This window comes from Euprymna scolopes, chromosome 19, assembly GCF_053919585.1.
Source record: "Euprymna scolopes isolate OS-2025 chromosome 19, ASM5391958v1, whole genome shotgun sequence".
NCBI lineage: Eukaryota > Metazoa > Mollusca > Cephalopoda > Sepiida > Sepiolidae > Euprymna > Euprymna scolopes.
This window is the reverse complement of record NC_136500.1, coordinates 138,420,678-138,445,108: the sequence shown is the minus strand read 5'-3', so window position 1 is coordinate 138,445,108 and position 24,431 is coordinate 138,420,678. Positions and strand designations below refer to the sequence as shown.

The window sequence follows — 24,431 nt, the reverse complement described above, 5'->3', positions numbered from 1 at the left end:
CGAAATATCTCTGTCTATTTTCAGTCGGTGGGTCAACCTGATTATGCCGTGTATATATATATATATATATATATATATATATATTAGCATTTCAGCCCGGCGTTGCCAGGGTGTTTGGAGGTGTGTGCTGAGTAGAAAAAAAGAGGTTTATTTTTTTACTTTGACCCCTATTCTGACTTCTTCAAATTTATTTTTTTGGGCTCAAATTTAGTTATTAAGTTAGATCCATGTCCAAGGAACCTATATCTAAAATTTCCATTGTGTAGACCCAAAATTGGCGGAGGAGTTTGATAGAGTTCTCAAAGGTCAAATCGTTGAACTTTACCACCTTAGCAGCCAAATGTCTGGCCGAAAATCCATCACATCCATTTTTCCAAATCTCAGTATCCTGTATATCACATTTCGAGTCTGTAGACTTAAAATTGACAGAGTTATTGCGTAGGGAAATGTACACAGACAGACAGATACACAGACACACAGACATATTTACTTATATATATATATATATATATATATATATATATATATATAGCTGAATGTGTGTGTGTGGGTGTGTGTGTGTCTGGTCAGGAATAGGTTCCTATATGGTTGACTATTTTAAAAAACTGATTACATATAATGATAGAAGATGTATCGAGATACAGGAATGGGTATGTTTGATCTGGCAGAACGATGGTTCATCAAAATTGTGGGGTCTGCGTTCGCGCATGGTCCACAAAGTATGGAAATAAAAAATTTAAAAATAAAAAAAAAACATTTACAAGTGTTTTGATATAGATGTACCTAATACTACTTTGTTAAGTATGTTTTAATTTAAATGAGGATGGCATAATAAAATTGTGCGGTCTGCGTTCGTGCCTGGCCTCCATAGAATGGAAATAAACACACACTTTAATAAAGACTTTTCATATCTATCTGAGTAAGTATACTTTCATAATTATGTTTCAGTTTGAAGAAATATGGTATAATAAAATTATGGGGTGTTCGTTCGCACCTGACCTCCATAGAATGGAAATATGCCACAAAGTTTAACAAGGTTTTTTTAAATATAGATCCGCAGAATATTGTGATAAGTGTTTCAGTGTGAACAGGTATGGTATAATAAATTATCGGGATTTATCTATTTTATTTTTACTTTCATCATATTTTGCTTTGGTTTTGATACCCCAAAATTCGAAGCAATCTCTTTACAGCCCTTCTTTTTCATAACCTATCATACTTTCATAAATCAGAGTCCATTTTCTGTAGGCTGGTTTTGAACCCAGTCAACGACGGGTACTTTTGCTAGTATATATATATATATATATATATATATATATATATATATATATATATATATTAAAAAAGTAATAGGCGGAAGTTTCTCGAGAGCTCTTTCGGCTATCATCTCGTCAGGAGAAAATCGATAGCAACCTAAATAATATTGTGTCGAAAAATAAAGAGTTCTAATGGGGAACTTATTCAATGTGTCAAAAGTACAGGGACACTAATTAAATTTATTTACGTTTAAAAACGATTAAAATATTGGCACAACGAGGGAGAAAAAAAAAAGCGGGAGAAAAATTCAAAGTTCCCCAAAGAGAAACAATGCGTTTCATGTTTCTTTTTGCCGGCACAAAGAAGGTTGACGCACCGCAATAGAGACGGCCTCCAAAATCTTTAAATGGTTTTAGGAATCCGCTCTATGTAGCACCTCGAACCAATCTATTTTATATCTATCGGCACAGCACGGGTTGTCAACCAAATGCTGGCCAATAGCAGAGTCCCTCGTTGTGCCAATATTTTAATCGTTTTTAAACGTAAATAAATTTAATTAGTGTCCCCGTACTTTTGGCACATTTAAGAAGTTCCCCATTAGAACCCTTTATTTAGGTTGCTATTGATTTCCTCCTGACGAGATGATAGCCGAAAGAGCTCTCGAGAAACTTCCGCCTATTACATTTTTAAAAACTATATATAAATTCTGTACCTCTAAACATTTATATATATATATATATATATATGTTTATATATATAAGTGAAAGTGTCCTTTACTTTTCCATATTTAAGCTTAACCATATTACTTTTTATGCTCGAATTTTCACTTCTAATCTATATATCTATAAAAGTGAACGTGTCCGTCTATCTGTGTGTCTGTGTATCTAAGGGTCTTTGTGTCTGTGTGTCCATCTGTGTACATTTCCTTACAAAATATCTCTGTCAATTTTCAGTCTAAAGACTCGAAATTTGATATACAGGGTATTGAGATTTGGGAAAATATTTACAATCCGTTTTTGGCCAGAAATTTGTCTGTTAAATAGTCAAAATTCAACGATTTGACCTTTAAGAACTCTACCAAACCCCTACGCAAATTTTGGGTCTAAACAATCGAAATTTTAGATATAGGTTTCATGGACATGGATCTAACTTGATAACTTGATTTGAGCCCAAAACAATAAATGTTAAGGGGTCATAATAGAGGTCAAAGTAAAAAAAAAAATTGACCGTTTTTTTTTTGTTTTTTTTTTGCTCAACATACACCTCCATACACCCGGGCAACGCCGGGCTGAAGTGCTAGTATATCTATAAAAGGGAACGTGCCTGTTTATGTTAGTCTGTCTGTCTGTTTGTCTGTCTGTGTACATTTCTCTACGCAATACCTCTGCTCTGTCATTGTTTAGTTTACAGACTCGAAATTTGATATACAGGTTATTGAGATTTGGAAACAACTTTGTAATCCGTTTTCGGCCAGAAATTTGTCTGTTAAGGGGTCAAAGCTTAACGATTTGACATTTATATAAACAATTGAAATTTTAGATATAGGTTCCTTGAACATGCACCTTACTTAATAACTTGATTTGAGTCCAAAACAAAAGTTAAGGGGTCATAATACGGGTAAAAGTTTAAAAAAATTGACCGCTTTTTTTGCCTCAACATAAACCTCCAAACATCCGGACAACACTGGGCTGAAATGCTAGTATATATAAAAGTGAAAGTGTCTGTCTGTGTGTGTCTTTCTGTGTAGATTTTCTTACAGAATAACTCTGTCAATTTTCAGTTTACAGACTCTAAATTTGATATACAGAGTATTGAGATTTGGGAAAAACTTTGTAATCCGTTTTCGGCCAGAAATTTGGTTCTAAGGGGTCAAAGTTATACGATTTGACCTTTGAGAACTTTACCAAACTCCTCCGACAATTTTGGGTGTAGACACTTAAAATTTTAGATATAGGTTCCTTGGACATAAACCTAACTTAATAACTTGATTTGAGCCCAAAACAATAAATGTTAAGGGGTCATAATAAGAGTCAGAGTTAAAAAAATTGACCTCTGCAGTCACTACCAATTTACTCAGACAATTTCTGTTCTAAACATTTGAAATTTTACATGAAGGGTATTCAGAGATAGGGCAAGGTTTTTAATCGGTTTGGACGAAAATTTTAGTTACCAATATATAAATGTATGTATGTATGTTTGCATGTCTGCCTAAAACTTTTGACAGAGGCGACGGATTTTCTCAAGATCAGTATCGTTTTGAAGTTCGACCTTTCATACGACAAATATCGAAAAATTAGCATTAATATATTAACCTTAAACTGGGCACTTTTCTACAGGGGGGGGGTCGCTTTTCTCGCCGATATTTTTTAAAGTCATCCTCCCCTTTCGAGTGTCTAGCATTAATTTAAATAATGTCACTTCCGGTTGGCGGTGGTCCTAACAGTAAATGCATCAGTTTTTTTCCCCGTTCTTTTCCCCCTTCGCGGTACGGGTTCGAGCCTGCCTTCCTACTACCATTTTTTCTTTTGCTCAACATAAACATCAAAACACCCGGGCAACGCCGGGCTGAAATGCTAGTACATATATAAATAATAGAATTGCGTTATCAAAGAGTAAATCTTAAATAAGACCAAGCTCATCAAGATAAGAAGAACTCAACAATATCAGAATGAACAAAAACAATAATATTAAATGAAAGATAACAAATAAAAATTTTATATAATTTTATTCTATCATCAGAACAATAAATAAAACAAAAATGAAAATTAATAGAAAAAAACTCTTTAGGCCAAAGCATTTCGAAGTTAAAAGCTACTCATCAGAAGATTAGAAACGCCAGAATGTTACAAAATGCAAATATAAATGAAAACTGGCTTAATAACATTTAGATATGATATATATATATATATATATATATATATATATATATATATATATATATATATATATATATTACTATCATAATTAAATACCTAGTGCTTCATCATTTCGGGAATCTTCAGTGCAGGGTGTCAAGATTAATACCAGTCGAACGGTTCGAACCCCACAACACGAGACATCTCTGGCTCGATTAGCGGAGACCTAATCCATTCAGCCAGCTACCATTAACCGCGTGATATATATATATATATATATATATATATATATATATATATATATATATGTGTGTGTGTGTGTGTGTGTGTGTGTGTGTGTGTGTGGATATATGTATATATATTTGTATATTTATATATATTATTCAAACATGGTAGTGTATTGAATATATGGTAAAGTTGTAGTTTTACTCATTTAGCACTGCTTAAAAGGTTCACGGCTCACTCATTTTTCGATAAAATTTTTAACTGTTATTACGGTTTATATATCACCTTCTCATCTATATTGGGAAAAATAAATTTTGGATTTGCGTTCGGTAAAGCTAATGTTATAATGAATTTTCTGGTGTTTCAAATCGTAAAATATATAAAAAGGTGAGCGACGCTTTTTATGACTATTTTCCATAGCAACCACGTCGTTTAAGCGACTACTGTTGCTACTAATTCACTGCTGTCTCGAAAAGAGAACTAATGGAAGGGAGATAATTGGGGAATTTTATTGAAAGCAGACAAGTGCCGTACATTGTTATTACATATGTGTATATGAGGGCAAAAAAATAAGACTGAAATTAAATAAAGAACAAGTGAATTTATTGGAAGCCTGGAAAAATCATGGATTACAATAGAAAAATGCGAGCATAAAAAGTAATATGGTTAAGGGCTAGTTGTTAAAAGTAGAAAAGAAAATGACAAGATATCTAGTAAAAATATAATAAATTTATAACTTCAAATATTGCTGCATTAAGAATGTTTAAAATGTAATTCATAACATTATATATATTATATAACATTATATATTATATATATAATTCTTAATGCTGCAAAATTTTAAGCTATACATTTATTATATTTTTTACTAGAATATCTTGTTCGTTTCTTTTCCAGTTTTAACAACTAGTCCTTTACTTTTTCATATTTAAGCTTAACCATATTGCTTTTCATGCTCGCATTTTCTATTGTAATACACACACACACACACATACACATATATATTTAAAAAAAATGATGAATAACGATTATATATATAACTTTATTATATCATCAGAACTATAAAGAAAAGTAAAAGGGAAAATCTTTAGGCTATGGCATTTATTTTTTAAAAATATATTTCTCATCAGTTTGTTCATACTGAGGACAGAGCATCCTACCGGATGCCAAATATTCACCCGCTTATTCAGATATTCTAATGGAGAGATTTTTTTTAAATTCTCGCCGCTCCTTTAAGTGCAATTGTTCGAATCTCTCTTGCACTTGGCTCACTGGGTATATTAGCTGGAATGATAGAGATCACTTTAAGATTCCAGTTTTCTTTGATGCCATAAGACTTTGAATTTCGTCGCCCTTTTCCATTTCAGCTCTGTTTAATTTATTTTTATTGTCCCATATTACAATGTCAGATTTTACGGCCTCGTTCTCTAAGTACGTAGCTGCAGAAATTGCATAGTCATAGTGGATGGTGTATGACTTATTTCCGACTGTTATTCCTGGTATACATGTTCCCAGCATTTACTGCTCCATTCGATATTCAAGTTTTTATAGATCGTCCAGAAGAGATATTTACACACTCTTTTGTTTCAAGTCATATAATAGCCATCCCCCAGTAGAACCACACAGTTGGGTGTCAGGTGGCTCACACCCTCTATTCCTGTGCGGCAGAATCCACACTCGAATCATTTCTGAGAACACTAATTTTCTTAGAAAGCATTGGTCATCAAGCCTTGATCTTGGGCAGCCTTATAATTCTCTCCTGATCGTCGTGGGGTGATCCTTTTTTCAGGAAGTCTATGGAGCTCCTGTCTATAGATAGTCCTGGTTGAATTTATCCAGAAAATATTAGCACACTGTTGGTTGGTCCATTCTCTCAGTTTTCTGCAATTGAATTTCTTTGCGTATTTTTTTTAAACGTATTGTTATTTTGTTTAAGCTGGAGATGGAGTATCCTACATTCGCTCGTTAACTAAGATATTCCAACCGGGAGATGTTTATAAGATTCTAACCGTATATCTGCTTATATTTTATGTATAAGTTTAGTATTATTTATATACTAGCAGTTCAGCCCTGCTTTGCTCGGGCGCTATATACTACTCATAACTTAATGTGCATATATATATATATATATATATATATATATATATATATATATATATATATATATATATATATGTATATATATATGTATTACAAGTAGCGGACGGGTGTTTATTTAAATAGATATTCGGACAGATTAGTTGCGGGCACCGCTTCCGGGTTGGGGGGTAGAACTGCCGACTGTCATTACGACGGTTCTAGGTTCGATCCTCAACTTCAGATAGGTGCTAGTCTAGCGGCACTGATGAGTTGTGATACAACGAAACAGGACTGTATGTCGATGACTACAAATATATTTTATATATATGTATATATATATATATATATATATATATATATATATATTAAAAAGTTTGACACAAAATTTCAAGTGTTTAGACCCAAAATGGCGGAGGAGTTTGTTAGAGTCTGCAAAAGTCAACTCTTTCAACTTTGCCCTCTTGGCAGCCGAATTTTCGCCCAAAACTAATTAAAAAGTTTGCTGCATGTCTGAATACACTTCATGTAAAATTTCAAATGTTTAGACCCAAAATTGACTGAATAGTTTGCTAGAGGCCGCAAAGGTAAAATCTTTTGAACTTCGACCCTTTGGCAGCGAAATTATCGCCCAAAAACCTATTAAAAACCTTGCTGCATGTCTGAAAAATCCTTTATGTAAAATTTCAAATGTTCAGACCATAAATTGGCTCAGTAATTTGATAGAGACTGCAGAGGTAAATTTTTTTAAAACTTTGACCCCAATTCTCACCCCCTTAACATCTATTGTTTTGGTCTCAAATGCAATTAAAAAGTTTGATCCATGTCCAATAATTTGCACCTAAAATTTCAAGTGTTTAGACCCAAAATTGGCGGAGAAGTTTGATAGAGTTTTCAAAGGTCAATTTTTTTAATTTTGACCCTTTGACATCCAAATTTCTGGCCGAAAACCGATTAAAAAGATTTTCCCAAATCTTAATACCCCTTATGTCAAATCTCGAGTCTGCAGACCTTAAATTGACAGAGTAGTTTTATAGGGAAACGTACACACACAGACACAGGCATTTTTACTTTTATAGATATATAGATTAATGATAATAATACTTATTGTATTTTATTCTTATATATAGTTTTGATCACAATTCGTATCTTAAATTAGGTTCTCGTTTTATTTTCATTAAGTACCGGTTCTATTTGTTTGTGCCTCAATGGTTTATATTTGAAATACACCATTGAAAATCATTAGTATCAATCGCCCGGGTTTATCTGCTTTCATTTGTCGCAATAACATGATTTTTTTTTTTTTTACAAAGGAGTCACCATTTATCAAGGCCAAGAGGCCACTCTAGGATAAGGGTTAATGAGGGTACAGTAGTCAATAGGACAATATCGTAGTAATCGTTCTTAGTGGAAATTTGGTAAATTGGATTAATTAAGGGGACGGTTTATCAAAAACTTGTTTACATTGAACTTGCAAACGGCCATATTGTAATCAGCTGGAAAGCAAGAAAACGGAACAAGATTCCAGACGTGTGCAGTTCTAAGAAAGAAGCTTTGTTTATGGAATCTACGTTTAGCTTTAGGCACAGATAAAGAGTGGAGGAACTTTTTAATAGTGGTTTCAGACAAACGACTGTTGTCTGTAAAAGTCTGGCCAAATGCAAATCGTTTAACTTTGATGAATTGGAAGGTAGTTGTGAATTAATATCCGTTAATGGAATTAATAAAACATTAGTTGTTAATTGTCTTTTCCATTTGATTTATTTGCCCAGAAATTATACAGCACTAGCAAGTCACTCAGCGTTTCCCGGTCGTAAAACACGCACAAATATTTTATTTTAATTCATACAGAAACTGAGACATGTGCATGCACTTTTATTCTTTTCTCTCACTGGCTATTTTTCTCCCCCGATCTGGACTTGCTGAACTACTTCGTTTGGCCATACGTTGAGAACATCACCAAAGCAAACCTGATCACCGTCATCCGCCCTATATTAGCCGAGCTCCCACCTGCTTATGTGGAAAAGGCATGCTCGCAGTTCCAGGCCTTCATATCGAGGCTGTGATTGAGGCTGAAGGCGGCTACATTGAATAGATGTGATAAGCTATCTCCGCGCTCACCGACAGAGACTTCACCACCTCACACTTTAGGATAATAAGATGGTCCTCGGTGATTCGACGGACGAACAAAAACTCCAGTGTGGTTTCTCTTAGGGCCAACATATCCGGGGAGTTGCTAGGACAAATTATTCTCCATCGTCTGTTAGTTCTAAGTCCACGAATATTTGTGAATGCCTAGAATTAAGAGGCAAATTGGTGACTTGTTTGAGCTGACATTTTGTTTCAGTTTTATGGTTAAAGGTGTTGGACATAGTAGAGGTAAGTAATACCAAACACGAAACACGGCCCACTTGACGTAGGTGCACGATCCATGCGTAATATGACACTATAATCATATCTATATTATATAGGGTGGAACGATAAAGTTGTCGTCCTAAGGAAAACAAAACTACAGCTTTATTTTAAAACTTTTATTGTAAGAATCAATTCAAATCACTTGATTATGCAGGAGAGCTGACATCTATTCAATGTAGCCGCCTTCAGCCTCAATCACCGCCACGATACGAGCTTGGAACTGGGAGCATGCCCTTTCCACTCGCGCCGGCAGGAGATGGACGAATACTCCGCGGATAGCGGCGATCAAGCTGGCTTTGGTGTTGTGGGAGATCATGTTGGCGATGTTCTCGATGTACGACCAAACGAAGTATTCCAGGGGGCTCGGGTCAGTGAAAAAAGAGGAGTCATAGCACTCTTTCTGAAGCCAAGCCTATGTCTTTTTGGACTTGTGGACAGGCGCCGAGTCTTGCTGCCACACAAAATGTATAAAGATTGTTAAATTTTGGCCCATTTTTAACCCCTTAAAAACTATTTGTCCAGATTTCGTATATATTATTATAGTCGTGGTTTCAAAAGTAAAAGAATGGCCCGTAAAAATCCAACCACTTGCGGTCCCTAGCACCGCTCTGCGGCTTTTAGTTTCGGAAGAGATAGAGTTTAAAAATATGACGTAAGTCAGTCAGACAGACATATGACCTTTTATATATTAGATGAATATCTCCACCTGGCATCAATAGTTGAAGACGTTGGAAGATGTCGTTTTTTGGTAACGATACTTTTTCCATCTTAAACCATATATCAGAAAGCTACCTAATTGGCGAAGTTTTTTCCGCATCCTACTCTGACATTGTCTAATGTAACCTTAGAAAAAGCTACCTAATCCTAGGGAAATATCCCGGCTGTTTTAATTTAATTCATTTAACAAAAGTGATTGGCCAGCCCCACTCTACAAGAAACAAGGCCGATAGCCATTAGTCGCGTGCTCTCGTGTAATGAATGAATGCGTGAATGTAGGATTGACATGAAATCCTTAAAGATAAACTAAAATGACCGAAAAGTGGGCTGAAATGACTTGAAATAAATAAAAAGTAAATGACTTAGAATGACTTTAATGAACTTAAGGATGAATTGAATGCTTAAAAAATAACTGGAATCCTTCAAAAACAACTTGAATAATCTGGAGAATGACTTGAATGGCTTTTACACTTACTGGTTGTAAAGTAAGTTATTATTTTACATTAAATTAATACAGAAAAGTGATCCCCAACTTTATATCATAATAAGTACACCATGTAGTAAGAACAGACACTACACTTTGATCTTGGCCAATAGGCCAAGATTATTTATTTGCTTCCCCACTGAGCAAATTAGGCACAAGGCCGTTTTTTAATGTGGAGAGAGAGGGGGGGGGGAAAGAGGACCAGCTCCCGATGGGTGGGAAATGTGAGATGGATAGTGAAAATTGGTATGAAGGGTTGCCCCGACATTGACAAAGGTCTTATATGTGGAGTTGCCCCCACATATGGTCTTTGCTGCAGTATCTGCCGGACAGATGGTATTTATTTGCTCCCCCACCGAGCAAATTAGGCACAAGGCCGATTTTTAATGTGAGGAGTGAAGGGAGGGGGAAGGGGAAAAGGGGACCAGCTCCAGAGAGGTGGGAAATGGGAGCTGGTTAAAGGTCAGACATGTGGGGTTGCCCCCACATCTGGTCTTTGCTAGTCATAGCTAGTCATAGCTTGCAGTATCTGCCGGACAGATACTACACTTTGATCTTGGGCAAAAGGCAAAAAAAAGCTTAAAAAGCTCAGAACATCTATTAAGAACTGACCTTTGATCGTAACCAAAAAGGCCAAACAATGAAGGGTTGGTATTATTTCTCCCCCACCGAGAAAATTAGGTACAAGGCCGATTTTTAATGTGAGAAGTGAAGGGAAAATGGGGACCAACTCCCCGGGGAGTAGGGAAGCTAGATATTGACAATTGGTATGAATGGGTTGCCCCTACATTGACCAAGGTCTTATATGTGGGGTTGCCCCCACATATGGTCTTTGCTTGCAGTATCTGCCGGAACAGATACTACACTTTTATCTTGGCCAAATGGCAAAGAAAAGGGTATTTATTTGCTCCCCCACCGAGCAAATTAGGCACAAGGCCGATTTATAATGTGAGGGCTGTAGGGGAAATGGGGACCAACTCCCCAGAGAGTTGGGGAGCTGGATAGTTTCAATTAGTATGAAGGATTGCCCCTACATTGACCAAGGTATTATATTTGGGGTTGGTATTTTTGCTCCCCAACCGAGCAAATTAGGCACAAGGCCGATTTTTTATGTGAGGAGTGATGGGGAAATGGGGAGTAGCTCCAAGGAGAGTAGGGATCTGGATAGTGACAATTGATATCGAGGTTTTTTTTTACATAGGCATCACAACTTATCAAGGCCAAGAGGCCACTCAAGGATAAGGGTTAAAGAGTGTACAGTAGACATTGGACAATATAGTAATCATTAGTAATGAAAATTTGGTAAATTATATAGAACGGCTCATCAAGAACTTATTTACGTTAGACTTGAACACAACCATATTGTAGTCAGCCGGAAAGCAGGAAAACAGAAGACAATTCCACAGGCGGTGCAGTTCTAAGAAAGAAGCTTTGTTCATGGAATCTACGTTTAGGTTTAGGCACAGATAAAGAGTGGGGGGGAATTATTGATAGTGTGTACAGCTAGACGAGTGTTTCTTGTGAAGGTTTGGCGAGGGGGGACCATAGATTGAAGCTCAGTTGAACACCTTCCCTGAAAATAACGATACATCAGAGACAAACTCGCAACATCTCTTCTGTGAGATAGAGGTTGCAAGGAAGAGAAAAGGACATCTCTACGAGGCTACGAAGTCTATTTTGAACTCTATCAAATTTGGTGGGAATTTATTTGCTCCCCCACCGAGCAAATTAGAACCAAGGCTGATTTTTAATGTGAGGGGTGAAGGGAAAATAGGGACCACCTCACCGGGGAGTAGGGGAACTGGATAGTGACAACTGGTATGATGTGCTTCCCCTACATTGACTAAGGTCTTATATCTGGCGTTACCCCCACATATGGTCTTTGCTTGCAGTATCTGCCGGAACAGATACTACGCTCTGATCTTGGCCAAAAGGCCAAAAGAGGGGTATTTATTTGCTTTCCCGCCGAGCACATTAGGCACAAGGCCTATTTTTAATGTGAGACATGCTACTCCTGGAGTAGGGGAGCTGGGTAGTGACACTTAGTATTCAGGGTACCACTATATTGACCAAGGTCTTATATGTGGGGTTAGTATTTATTTGCTCCCCCACCGAGCAAATAAGGCACAAGGCCGATTTTTAATGTAAGGAGTGAAGGGGAAATGGGGACCAGCTCCCCGGGGAGTAGGGGAGCTGGATAGTGACAATTGGTATGAAGGGTTGCCCCTACATTGACCAAGGTCTTATATGTGGGTTTTCCCCCACATATGGTCTTTATTTGCAGTATCTGCCGAAACAGATACTTTCATCTTGGCCACAAAGCCAAGAATAGCTGTGTTTTCTTGGTCACCTATCGAGCAAATTAGGCACAAGGCTGGTTTTTAAAGTGAGGAGTGCAGGGGAAATGGGGACCAGCTCACCGGGGAGTAGGGGAGCTAGATAGTGACAATTGGTATGAAGGCTTGCCCCTACATTGACCAAGGTCTTATATGTGGAGTTGATATTTATTTGCTCCCCCAACGAGGAAATAAGACACAAGGCCGATTTTTTAATGTGAGAAGTGATGGGGAAATGGGGACCAGCTCACCGGGGAGTAGGGGAGCTGGATAGTGACAATTAGTATTAAGGGTTGACCATACATTGACCAAGGTCTTATATGTGGGGTTGGTATTTATTTGCTCCCCCACCGAGCAAATTAGGCACTAGGCCGATTTTTAATGTGGGGGAGTGAAGGAGCTGAATAGTGACAATTGGTATGAAGGGTTGCTCCTACATAAACCAAGCTCTTATATGTGGGGTTGCCCCCATATATGGGCTTTGCTTGCAGTATATGCCCGAACAGATACTACACTTTGAGTTTGGCCAAAAAGGCAGAGGAAAGCTGTATTTATTTGCTCACCCACCGAGCAAATTAGGCACAACACCGATTTTTATGTGAGCAGTGAAGGAGAAATGGGGACCAACTCCCCTGGTAGTAGAAGAGCTGGATAGTTATAATTGGTATGAAGGGTTTCCACTACATTGACCAAGGTCTTACATTTGGGATTGCCTCCACATATGCTTTGCTTGCAGAATCTATCGGAACATATACTACATTTTGATCTTGGCCAAAAGGCCAAGGAAAGGATATTTATTTTCTCCCCCACAGGGCAAAGTAGGCACAAGCCCGATTTTTTATGTGAGGACTGAAGGCGAAATGGGGACCAGCTCCCCGGGGAGTGAGGGAGCTGGATAGTGACAATTGGTATGAAGGGTTGCCCTACCTTGTCTAAGGTCTTATATGTGGGGTTGGTATTTATTTGCTCCCCCACCGAGCAAATTAGGCACAAGGCGGATTTTTAATGTGAGGAGTGAAGGGGAAATAGGGACCAACTCCCCGTGGAGTAGGGGAGCTGGATAGTTACAATTGATATGCAGGGTTGCTCCTACATTGACCAAGGTCTTATATGCGTGGTTGCCCACACATATGGTCTTTGCTTGCAGTATCTGCCGGAACATATACATCAGTTTGATCTTGGTTAAAAGGTCAAGAAAAGCTGTGTTTATTTTCTCTCCCACCGACCAAATTAGGCACAAGGACGATTTTTAAAGGGAGGAGTTAATTGGAAATGGGGACCAGCTCCCCGGGAGTATGGGAGCTGGATAGTGACAATTGTTATGAAGGGTTGCCCCTATATTGACCAAGGTCTTATATGTGGAGTTGCCCCCACATATGGTCTTTGCTTACAGTATCTGCCGGACCAGATACTACACTTTGATATTGGTCAAAAGGACAAGAAAAGGGTATTTATTTGCTCCCTCACAGAGAAAATTAGGCACAAGGCCGATTTTTAATGTGAGGATTAAAGAGGAATTGTGGACCAACTCACTAGGGAGTAGAGGAGCTGGATAGTGACAATTGGTATGAAGGGTTACCCCTACAATGACCAAGGTCTTATATGTGGGGTTGCCCCCACATATGATCTGTGCTTGCAATATCTGCCGGAACAGATACTACGCTCTGATCTTGGCCAAAAGGCCAAGAAAAAGCTTAAAAAGCTAAGAACAGCATCTATTAACAACAGACCTTTGATCTTAACCAAAAAGGCCAAGCACAAAAGTGTTACGGACAGACCGACCGATGGACCGACGGAGTGATTTATAGAGTCGCTTGCACGCGACTAAAAACGAACGAGCTTTTGTTCTTCAGAAGTCACTTTTCTGCTTAGTCACTAAAATCCTTAATTTAAATTAACCCATAGTTGGAACCCTAACAGGTACTACCACTCCGGGTCAGAGTGGACCTGGGAGCAATGGTAATTAAAGGGTGGCTCCACACTCCCCAAAGCCCACAAGCTGGGGCCTCACCACTGGATATAGTTTAAGGTCATATCCAGGACCTCCATTGAGGGACTTTTACCCTCTGCAGGGGGGCAGTCGGTGTATTCTAATGCCCCACCGACAGGGCCAAAATTTTGCCAGGAATTCAATAATACGTTTGCTTTTGACACACGCCCATGATTGCAAAATAGCAACATTAGCTAACGATATATATATATATATATATATATATATATATATATATATATATATATATATATATATATATATATATATATATTGATATAATTTTATTATTGGGATCCTTTGAGATCAGTAATTCGAATATTTTAAATTTTTATTTGCGGACTGTTCGCCTCCTCTTTATAGTTGTTGTTTCATTACGTTTCGGTGAAATATTTCTCTGGTCTTCATCAGGTAGCAACGCTGAAAAATGTTTTTAAAACTATATTCGTATGACCACTAACGAAGGCAGTACTCTAGTTAATACATCAACGTATATATTAATGTTTACAAAAATACATAATGTAACAGTTATTTAACTTTTTCGCAACGTTCTCCAATATATCCTTTTCTGCAGTCACACATGCACGTTTCTCCTTGTCTTTTGCAGGTGCCACCATATTTACAAGTTAAGAATTCACACGGATCAACTTAAAAAATATATATAGATATAAAATATATATTGTAAGAATTATTATTTATATTTGTTAAAATAATAAAGCGTCTATTGCCTTCTGTAAACGCTTTTTGGTTACTGCAAGCATAAATAGAAATAGAAAGAATCTGGCTAGGATTTTCAGTTACATGTTTACATTTGTCATTTTGCAGGTTTTTGCCACTTTTATGAGCTAAGAATTCACACGGATAAACTTTCAAGAAATATAAAAAACAAATAAATATTATAAACATTAAGGTTTATGTTTTTGTCTGAAAAAAAAATGCAGTGTTTGTTTATTAAGTTTCATTGTATGTATGCAAAAACATTTCACACGTGTAAACCTCTACAATAACGTTTTCATACGAATGTCGTTTTAAAAGTAAAACCCTTTAGTTTTAACTCTTAATGTTTAACAGCAATGAAGATGGGAGTAGTATGATAAAAACGAGTAACCTTTTTGTTGTGGAGACGCCCACTAATTGACATAAGCGGGTGAGTGAGATATATGAAGGTATGCAATCATATATTAGGAAGAAAAGTTATATAATACTTACATGTCTTCAGATATACTTCAGTTGGAGATATTCCGGTAGGTAGCGTGTTGCATGTCTTACTGGAGGCAACATAGGCGTCTTGCCTATTTGGCGGTCATTGCCAAACTCTCCCGGTATTGGCGATTGATACCTTTATATATCTAACTCACCCGCCTATGTTGCCTCCAGTAAGACATGCAACACGCTACCTGCAGGGATATCTCCAACTGAAGTATATCTGAAGACATGTAAGTATGTATATAACTCTTCTTCCGAATATATAACTGTATACCTTTATATATCTCACTCACCCGCCTATGTTAATGATTGGGCGTCTCCACAACACTTTTGTTCTGCATATGTCATTCTTCAGTTTAGTCACAACAATACAGATTTAATTTTTTGCCAGGAATTCAATAATACATATTTGCTCCTTACACACGTCCATGACTTCAAAATAGCAAAATTAATTAAAAAGATATATATCGATATTATTTTATTAATGGAATCCTTTGGGATGAAGAAATTTTTGCATTGATTTTTTTTTTGCAAACTGTTATCCTCATCATTATAGTTACCGTTTCAAAACGTTTCGGCCAACTATTTCTCCGGCCTTCTTTAGGTGGTTAACCGCGATTCAGAATGCTGAGTCTCTTTAATGTATCGTCTGTAATTACAGCCTTCCATAGCTATTGTCGTCTTACACCATTCTGTCCAACTAATCCTTTGGACGACTTTGAGTAGGATTGAAACCGCCATCTTAATACTATGCTCACATGGAATCGTAGAAATTCAAATTGCTGAGGATACCGTTAGGATAGTCAGCTCTCTATCACGTTGCAGTTAACAGCCTGATGAAGTCCAGAGAAATAGTTGGTCGAAACGTCGTGTAACAGCAATTATGAAGATGAGGATTACAGTCCGCAAATAGATAAATAAAGAAATATATATTTTGATGTTTACAACAATATGATCATGAATATGATATTTTGATGTTTTTTTTTTACACAGTGATCACCACTTATCAAGGCCCGGAAGCCACTCACGGATAAGGGTTATTACAAGTACATTACGTTAGTGTGGAGATTTGATGAAGTGTTTACTTAAGGGGGCGGTTCATTAGGAATTTGTTAACATTGGACTTGAAGACATCCAAGTTGTAGTCCGGTGGGAAGCAGGCAGACGGAACAGAGTTCCACAGGCGTGCAGTTCTAAGAAAGAAGCTTTGTTCATGGAATCCGCGTTTTGATTTAGGCACAGATATAGAGTGGGGGAAATTTTTCACAGTGGATTCAGCTAGACGGGTGTTTTTCGTGAAAGATTGGCGAGTAGGGACCAGAGATTGGAGTTCAGACGAGCACCTGCCATGGAAAAAAACGATAAAACAAGGATAGGCTCGCAACGTTTCTTCTGTGGGAGAGAGGTTTCAGGGTAGAGAAAAGGGCATCCCCCACTAAGCCACGAAGTCTATTTTGTACTCTTACAAGATATATTTTGATATTTCTTTATTATTACAATATTTTGAGATGAGTAATTTTTATATTTATTTATTAGCGGATTGTTATCCTCGTCTTTATAGTTTTTGTTTCACTGCGTTTCGGCCAAATATTTCTATGGCCTTCGTCGGATGGTTAATTGCGATAACAATGATGAGTCTCTTTAATGTATCCTTTGTAATTACAGCCTTCCATAGTTATTGCCCCAGCAATCCTCGCAACGGCTTTTAGCATGATTGTAACTGCCATCATAAGACAATGCTCACCTGGAATCACAGAGTCTAAAATTGTGACGGATACAGTTGGGAGACTCAGCTTCTTATCACGTCGCGGTTAACAACCTTACGAAGGCAAGTGGAACAGTTGGCTGACACGTCGTGAAACAGCAACTATAAAGCGAAGGATAACAGTCCGCAAATAAATAAATATATATTTTGAAATTTACAGAAAAATATAATGTAACAGTTATTTACCTTTTTCCAAACGTTGTCCAATATATCCTTTTCTGCAGTCACACATGTACGTTTCTCCTTGTCTTTTGTAGGTTCCACTATTTTTACAAGTTAAGAATTCACATGGATTAACTTTTAAAAATATATGCAATCACAAAATATATATTATAAGAATTATTATTTATATGTGTTTTATAATCAAGCGTGTTTATTATTAGTCTTTGTTGCATGAAGTTTAACACATTCTTTCCATAATCTATTCGTAAGCAACTACAATATTGTTGTTATACAAATCTAGTTCGAAAAGTAATGGCTCTAATTTTATTAAGTAAAATTGTTAAAAAGTCCTGAACATAAGCATAGTTTCTATTAAAAGGGGCAAAATTTAGTACATCCAAATTTATAAAGGCGAGGAATTACAAGCCAACAATGAATTTCTCTGAAAAAAAAAGCACGTCTTTTTTTTACTGTAAGCGGAAGTAAGAATAGAAAGAATCTTGCTATGATTTGCAATTACATGTGTACATTTGCACTTGTTTTTGTGCAGAGACATCCATTTTTACAAGCTAATAATTAACACGGATCAACTTTAAAGAAATATAAAAATACAAAATAAATAATATAAACATTAAGGTTTATATTGTGTCTGAAAAAAATGCAGTGTGTTTATTTATTAAGTTTCATTTTATCGATTCAAAAACATTACCTTTTGCAGAGTCAACCATTTTTACAAGCTTAGAATACACACGGATCAACTTTAAAAATATAAAAAAAACACATATTATATATTATAAGAATTACTATTTTAATTTCTTTTAAATAATGAAGCATGTTTAAGAATAAACTTTATTTGATAAATTTAAACAAATTATTCCCATTATCTATTCGTAAGCAACTACAATTATTTATTTAGTTTATTTTGATTACATTTTTACCCTAAACAAGGCACATTGCCACTTTGATGTAGGGGGCTACTATCAGGGACATAAACTACAGGGGTTCTATGTAGGGGGTTGGGCAGAAAGATGTCGGTTCACGTTACACTTGAATTTCTATATATCAGTACAGTTGGGGAGTAGGGACCCGGAAGGGAATTCCAAAGTTTAGCAGCTCTGGGGAAGAAACTACTGGAGTATAAAGCTCTCTTACATCTATGGATCTCTACTGTGTAGGGGTGGGATTTATGTGCTTGTCGGGTTTGTCGGTGTATTTACGTCGAGGGGGTACAAATTCTTGCAGTTTGTGGGAGTATTCACCATTAAAATACTTATAGAACAGGCAGAGGGATGCAACATTTCGTCGATGGGACAAGCTGAAGCTAAGATGGCAGTTCAGGATCTATATATTTTGAACCTTGTCTAGTAGCGAGAAACTAGTAGCAGATGCACCAGTCCAAATGTGACAACAACACTCCATACATGGACAAATGGTACGAAGGTAGTCCCAAAAGTAATGACTCCAATTTTTTATGAGCTACATTGTTAAACAGTCTTGAAGTTAAGCGTTTTATCTATTAAAAAGATGCAGTTTTAGTACATCGGGATTTATAAGGGAGGTAAATCACAAGCCAACTATTTTATTGTCTGAAAACGCATGCCGATTGCCTACAGGAAACAAAAGTAGGAATAGAAAGATTCTGGCAAAATTTTGCAGTAACTTGTATATTGGTCCTTGTCTCTTGCAGGTCCTCCATTTCTACAAGCTGAGGATTCACACGAATCAACTTTAAAGAAATATAAAAATACAAAATAATTATTAGACGAATCAATAGTCAGATTTTCTCTGAAAACAACGCAGCCTGTTTAGTTATTAGATTTCATTGTATGGATCAAAAATATTTTCTATGTGTAATCAATTACAATATATAATAACGTGATCGACTTGAGGGAGCGATTTGCCCCCTATTGAGGAGGTTGAAACTCCCATGAGACCTGAGAAAGACCGGGTAAATATGCTAAAATGGTTTAAATTAATCCCGGACAACAGTGGATATCTAAAATACTTGTAATTTAAATATATATATATATATATATATATATATATATATATATATATATATATATATATATATATATATATATATATATATATATATATATATATATATATATATATATATATATATATATATATATATATATATATATATATATATATATATATATACACACACACACACACACACACACACACACACGGCATAATCACGTTGACACACCGGTTCTCGTCAGATCACCGAAGTTAAGCAACGTTGAGCCTGGCTAATACCAGATGGGTGACCATTTGGAAATTCTAGGCGCTGTATGTGCTCTCCGCTTATCTCGGCATTGTTTCCAGTCGTCTTGTACCTCAATTTGCCACTGGTATGCAACAATGTTGACTCAGGAGAGGCGTGGTTAGAGATTGCGCAAGTCTTGCCACACAAATTTCACGCGCAGGCACCCTTACAGTGGGTATCCATAGTCTGTCAAGACTGATGGAAGCCTTCATATATATATATATATATATATATATATATATATATATATATATATATTATTGTTTTAAAAGCCAGAGATATATTTTGTTGTTTAAAAATCCAATAACAGGAAACATCAGAATAAAGTAGAAACGAGATTGTACTTGTTGGCCTGGAGAACACCTTCAGACTATTGCTTTTTGAATGGCAGGTATTGACCCTGGGGGTCATGTGAACGGATGTCATTTTTGGTCCTACATTTACAACTCTAGACTATGGCTGAACTGCACACACGCAATTTAGATCAGGAAATCCCCAGATACGTAGCGTGCTCTGATTGGTTTGGTAAGTCGCCTACCCCCACACTGTAACCATACTATAAGAAGCCAATGCCGTTAGAAATTAAACAGATTGGAGAGAGATTTGCGCCAACCTCGAGAGGAACGAGTTCCCAAACGCTTGACCCTCTCTCCATTTCGCCTGAGTGCCATCTACGAAGAAGAGAGATTTGTGAATTTAAAAATAGACTAAGAAATGAAGTTGTACATATCTATAAAAAGACTGTCATTTTTGTGAAATTAATTTTTAGTAGAATGGAATTTTTATTTGTTTGCCTACCTTCTTTCTGTCATATGCGAGCTTCGCTTTTCGCTTTCAGAAGAATTCGACATAGAGGCGCTTAGAATTTCATGTGGCGAGCTTCCGGCCGACTAGACATCACGAGCCACAGTTTCGAAGAAGATAAGAGGTTAGTTGCTTGACTTCACTACGGGAGTTCGGCCTTATATATTGTTATACGAATGTAGTTTTAAAATAAAAGCTTTTACTTTTTACTCCTTATGTTTAAGCGCCACGAAGATGGGAGTGGTACGATTAAAACGAGCGAGCTTGTATTCTGCGTTAGTCATTCATCTACTTAGTGTTTATTTAATTTCTTGTTTATGACGGCACGATAGTAAAATTAATTAACAAGATATATTTTGATATTTTTATTATTAGAATTTTTGAAGATGATTAATCTGTATATTTATTTATTTTTTGGAGTACTGTTAATCTCATAAAGTCGGTCAATTTGGTTTCGCAGATCATCAGAAATTGATTAGATCACTCTGACATTAATGTTTAAATTTCAACAATATTTCTCACGGTTAACGGTGGCCGAACGCTAAAGTAATCAGATATGGCTTTGTCGCCGGGTTAAAATCTCTCAACCAGTGTAAATCGTGACACCTTGCGCTGAGGATTCCCGAAAGGATGAAACACTAGAATCTGTAGGTATTTAATAATTTTTACAGTAAACAATTATATATATATATATATATATATATAAATTGTTTTAACAAAAACCAAGACTTCAAAGAATGGGTTGATAGCAACAAATAGTGAATTTCATCGTTAGTTACAATTGTTGCAAGACTATTCGGAGAAATCCAAACATTATGTCGTTTGAAAATTTTCACAAGACCAGCCTTTCTTCAGACTTATTGAATAAAACACTCTTTAACCATAAAACAATTATGGAAACCATTTCCCTTATAATATCTCCATTACACACACACACACACACACACACACACACACACACACACACACACACACACACAGACACCCCCACACACATATATATACATATATATATATATATATATATATATATATATATATATATATATATATATAAGTCTTATTTTTAATTACCGTATTCTTTCTGTTAAGTTACATTATTGTTTCAGCTACCCGGCCGTTTTTTGGCCGTCTGTAGCTTCCTCAGACTTTTATCTACTTAGTCATTACTATCGTTTATTTAATTTTTTGTCTATGACGGCACAATAGCAAAAACGTTTATTAAAAAGTAAAACGCATATTTGCTCTACAACAGTATTGAACACTTCAGTTTTTATTAATTACCATTTCTACTAACTATATATATATATATATTATTTAACATAATAATTATTAAGTGCTTACATAATTATATATATATTATTTATTATAATAATCATTAAGTGCTTACATATACATATATATATATATATATGTACGTATGTATGTATAGACGGATAGATTTGCATCTACACTAAGGTTTATGAAAGAGATCGAATAAAATTGTTTGTCGATAAAATTTGACAAACCGAGTATTATCTTTACGAAATTATATATAATTATTGTTTAGGATAACATTTACAAATATGAAAACATATTTTTCGGCGGGAAAGTATCAGTATATTTTTTCTATTCATGTAAGATTTAGACAGAAATATATACTTACCTTTTTCACAATGTTTTCCAATGTATCCTTTTCTGCAGTCACACATGTACGTTTGTCCGTGTCTTTTGCAGGTTCCACCATTTTGACAAACTAAAAATCTACACGGACTAACTTTTTTAAAATATAAAAATTCAAAATAAATATTATGAGAATTAATTCTTATAACTTTTTCTGAAATTAATACAGTGTTTTTTTATTGTATAGATTAAAACAGTACTTTCATTACACAATTGTAAACATCTACAATATGTCAGTAATGTCTCCTATTTTTATTAACTCAAAAGGTTAAAGAGTCAGGAAAATGGGAGTAGTACAATTAAAACGATGGAGCTTTTGAGCTTCAGTATTTATTATTATTCTAGTTATCACGATTCGCAATGCACTTTTGCCAGTAATTCAGTGATACATCTAACCTTCTGACGCATGTCTGTTGCATGGATTGCGTTTTGAGAGATCACACCATAAATATCTCTAACAGAGTGATGAAACTTTCAAGTCAGAATGTATAAACTCTGTCATCATAAGAAGAATGCTGTTTACAATCTCTTCTGATCTATTTGGAATGAATAAAAAATGTAGAAGGCATTGAGTTAGGAACGCACCATATATATATATATATATATATATATATATATATATATATATATATATATATATTGAAAGGCATTCTTAACATGGGAAGGATAGTAAAAACAAAAAAAAAATAAAAAAGATATCGTGAAAGTTTAATCTATCCCCCACTTCAAAAGAAAAAAAAATAGACTATGTAAAAATAACGTGATATCAAAAATGCATAAGCTCCAAAATGTGGTTTAATTTTACAGGAGATATTGTTCCCGGGTGCATACGATGGCAGATGGTAACTGTACTATGTTTACATATATTTTTTTAAATATCTAATAAATGTAAGGTGGAAGCACAAAATAGTTAGAAAATACCTTTACCTAATCCGTAAGAATGGTTTTTCAAAGAATAACGATATATTTCAGCACGGCACCAAAACTACATAAGAACTGAAAATTTCATTTTAAGAGTCCCTTTTAGTGATTACCTGGTGTGAGGATATATGTACAACTAAACGGCCAATCTGCCCAAAAAAATCCGGTATTATTTTACTTTAAGGCCTGTCTCACGTTCGTATATAAGAAAATAATGCTTTGTAGATTTATTTCGGTGTGCTGAAAACGAATCTTCAGACCGTTTCCGTCGCAAAATGTAGCTTTCATGATATGAAGAAATTACTTTTTCGAAAAGTGGGTGATCACTTTGCGATGTAAATGTAACTTGGAATGAGCACCCACTTTGTGGCCACGTGAGAGAGCGATATTTTTTGTGTGTTTATTTTTGTTTGATTTCCTGTGGATTCTGGGACTATTTTCCATTTTACAGCCCTAGCCATCGTTTACACTACGCGCGAGCATAAACGAAGGCTGATAAATATGCACTCGCATAACAAACGGCTTTGTCAAAAAACCTTATATGCAATAAACACGAAAGAGAATGCCCCTTCTCTCAGGTGGCCAGAAAGTGAGTGCTCATGTTAAGTTAAATTTACATCAGTGATCACCAAGTTTTCGGAAAAGTAAATTCTTCATATCATGTAAAGTATTTTTTGCGACTGAAATGGTTTGCAGTTTGGTTTTTAGCACACCGAAATCTACAAAAAAAAAATGTTTTGTTATATACGAACGGGAGAGAAAAGTTTATAAACAGATTTTGAAATATTGTAAATCGGAAGTCATTAACTCATGGTGCATGAGTAAAAATAGTTCCGCATTTACTAAAAACATTTTTATTTTATTTAATAATTTCTGTGTTACAATTTTAACGACTTTTAAAAAAAGTGTATTATAGTCAGAATCGTTATGTTTCGTCATTTCAAAATGGTAAACCGGAAATATATTCGCTAATCGGCTCGGATGAAATCGGAAAATTTCCCCAACGAATAAAAGTCTTTTTTTTTTTAATAAGGTAATATTTACTTTTTAATATTTTAAAAACACAGTTTGATAAAGATTCACTGTTATAAAATTTCACAGAAAACGGGATTGTAAATTTCTAATTTCTAGTTTATCGATTTTGAATAAACCAGACGTTCCATTTATATATATATATATATATATATATATATATATATATATATATATATATATATATATATATATATATATATATATATAAAACTCTTCAAGAAAAAAAATAGAAATATGTCG

General features: G+C 35.5%; 1 protein-coding gene and 2 pseudogenes across 1 annotated transcript in view; 1 reads left to right on the top strand and 2 right to left on the bottom strand.

The window, feature by feature from the left end:
• The window catches only part of LOC145240375 (zonadhesin-like), a 175,170-nt gene extending 152,871 nt beyond the window's left edge, over window positions 1-22,299 (bottom strand). The window contains exons 1-3 of the mRNA XM_080103956.1: window positions 22,219-22,299; window positions 19,100-19,214; window positions 15,165-15,221 (exon numbers count right to left, since the gene is read on the bottom strand). Of these exons, the coding sequence (XP_079960082.1) occupies window positions 15,165-15,221; window positions 19,100-19,214; window positions 22,219-22,299 (253 nt within the window). The remainder of the gene's footprint in view (window positions 1-15,164; window positions 15,222-19,099; window positions 19,215-22,218) is intronic.
• LOC145240589 (U2 spliceosomal RNA) lies at window positions 10,003-10,155 on the bottom strand (annotated as a pseudogene).
• On the top strand, window positions 19,683-19,799 carry LOC145240648 (5S ribosomal RNA; annotated as a pseudogene).
• Window positions 22,300-24,431: the final 2,132 nt, after the last annotated feature.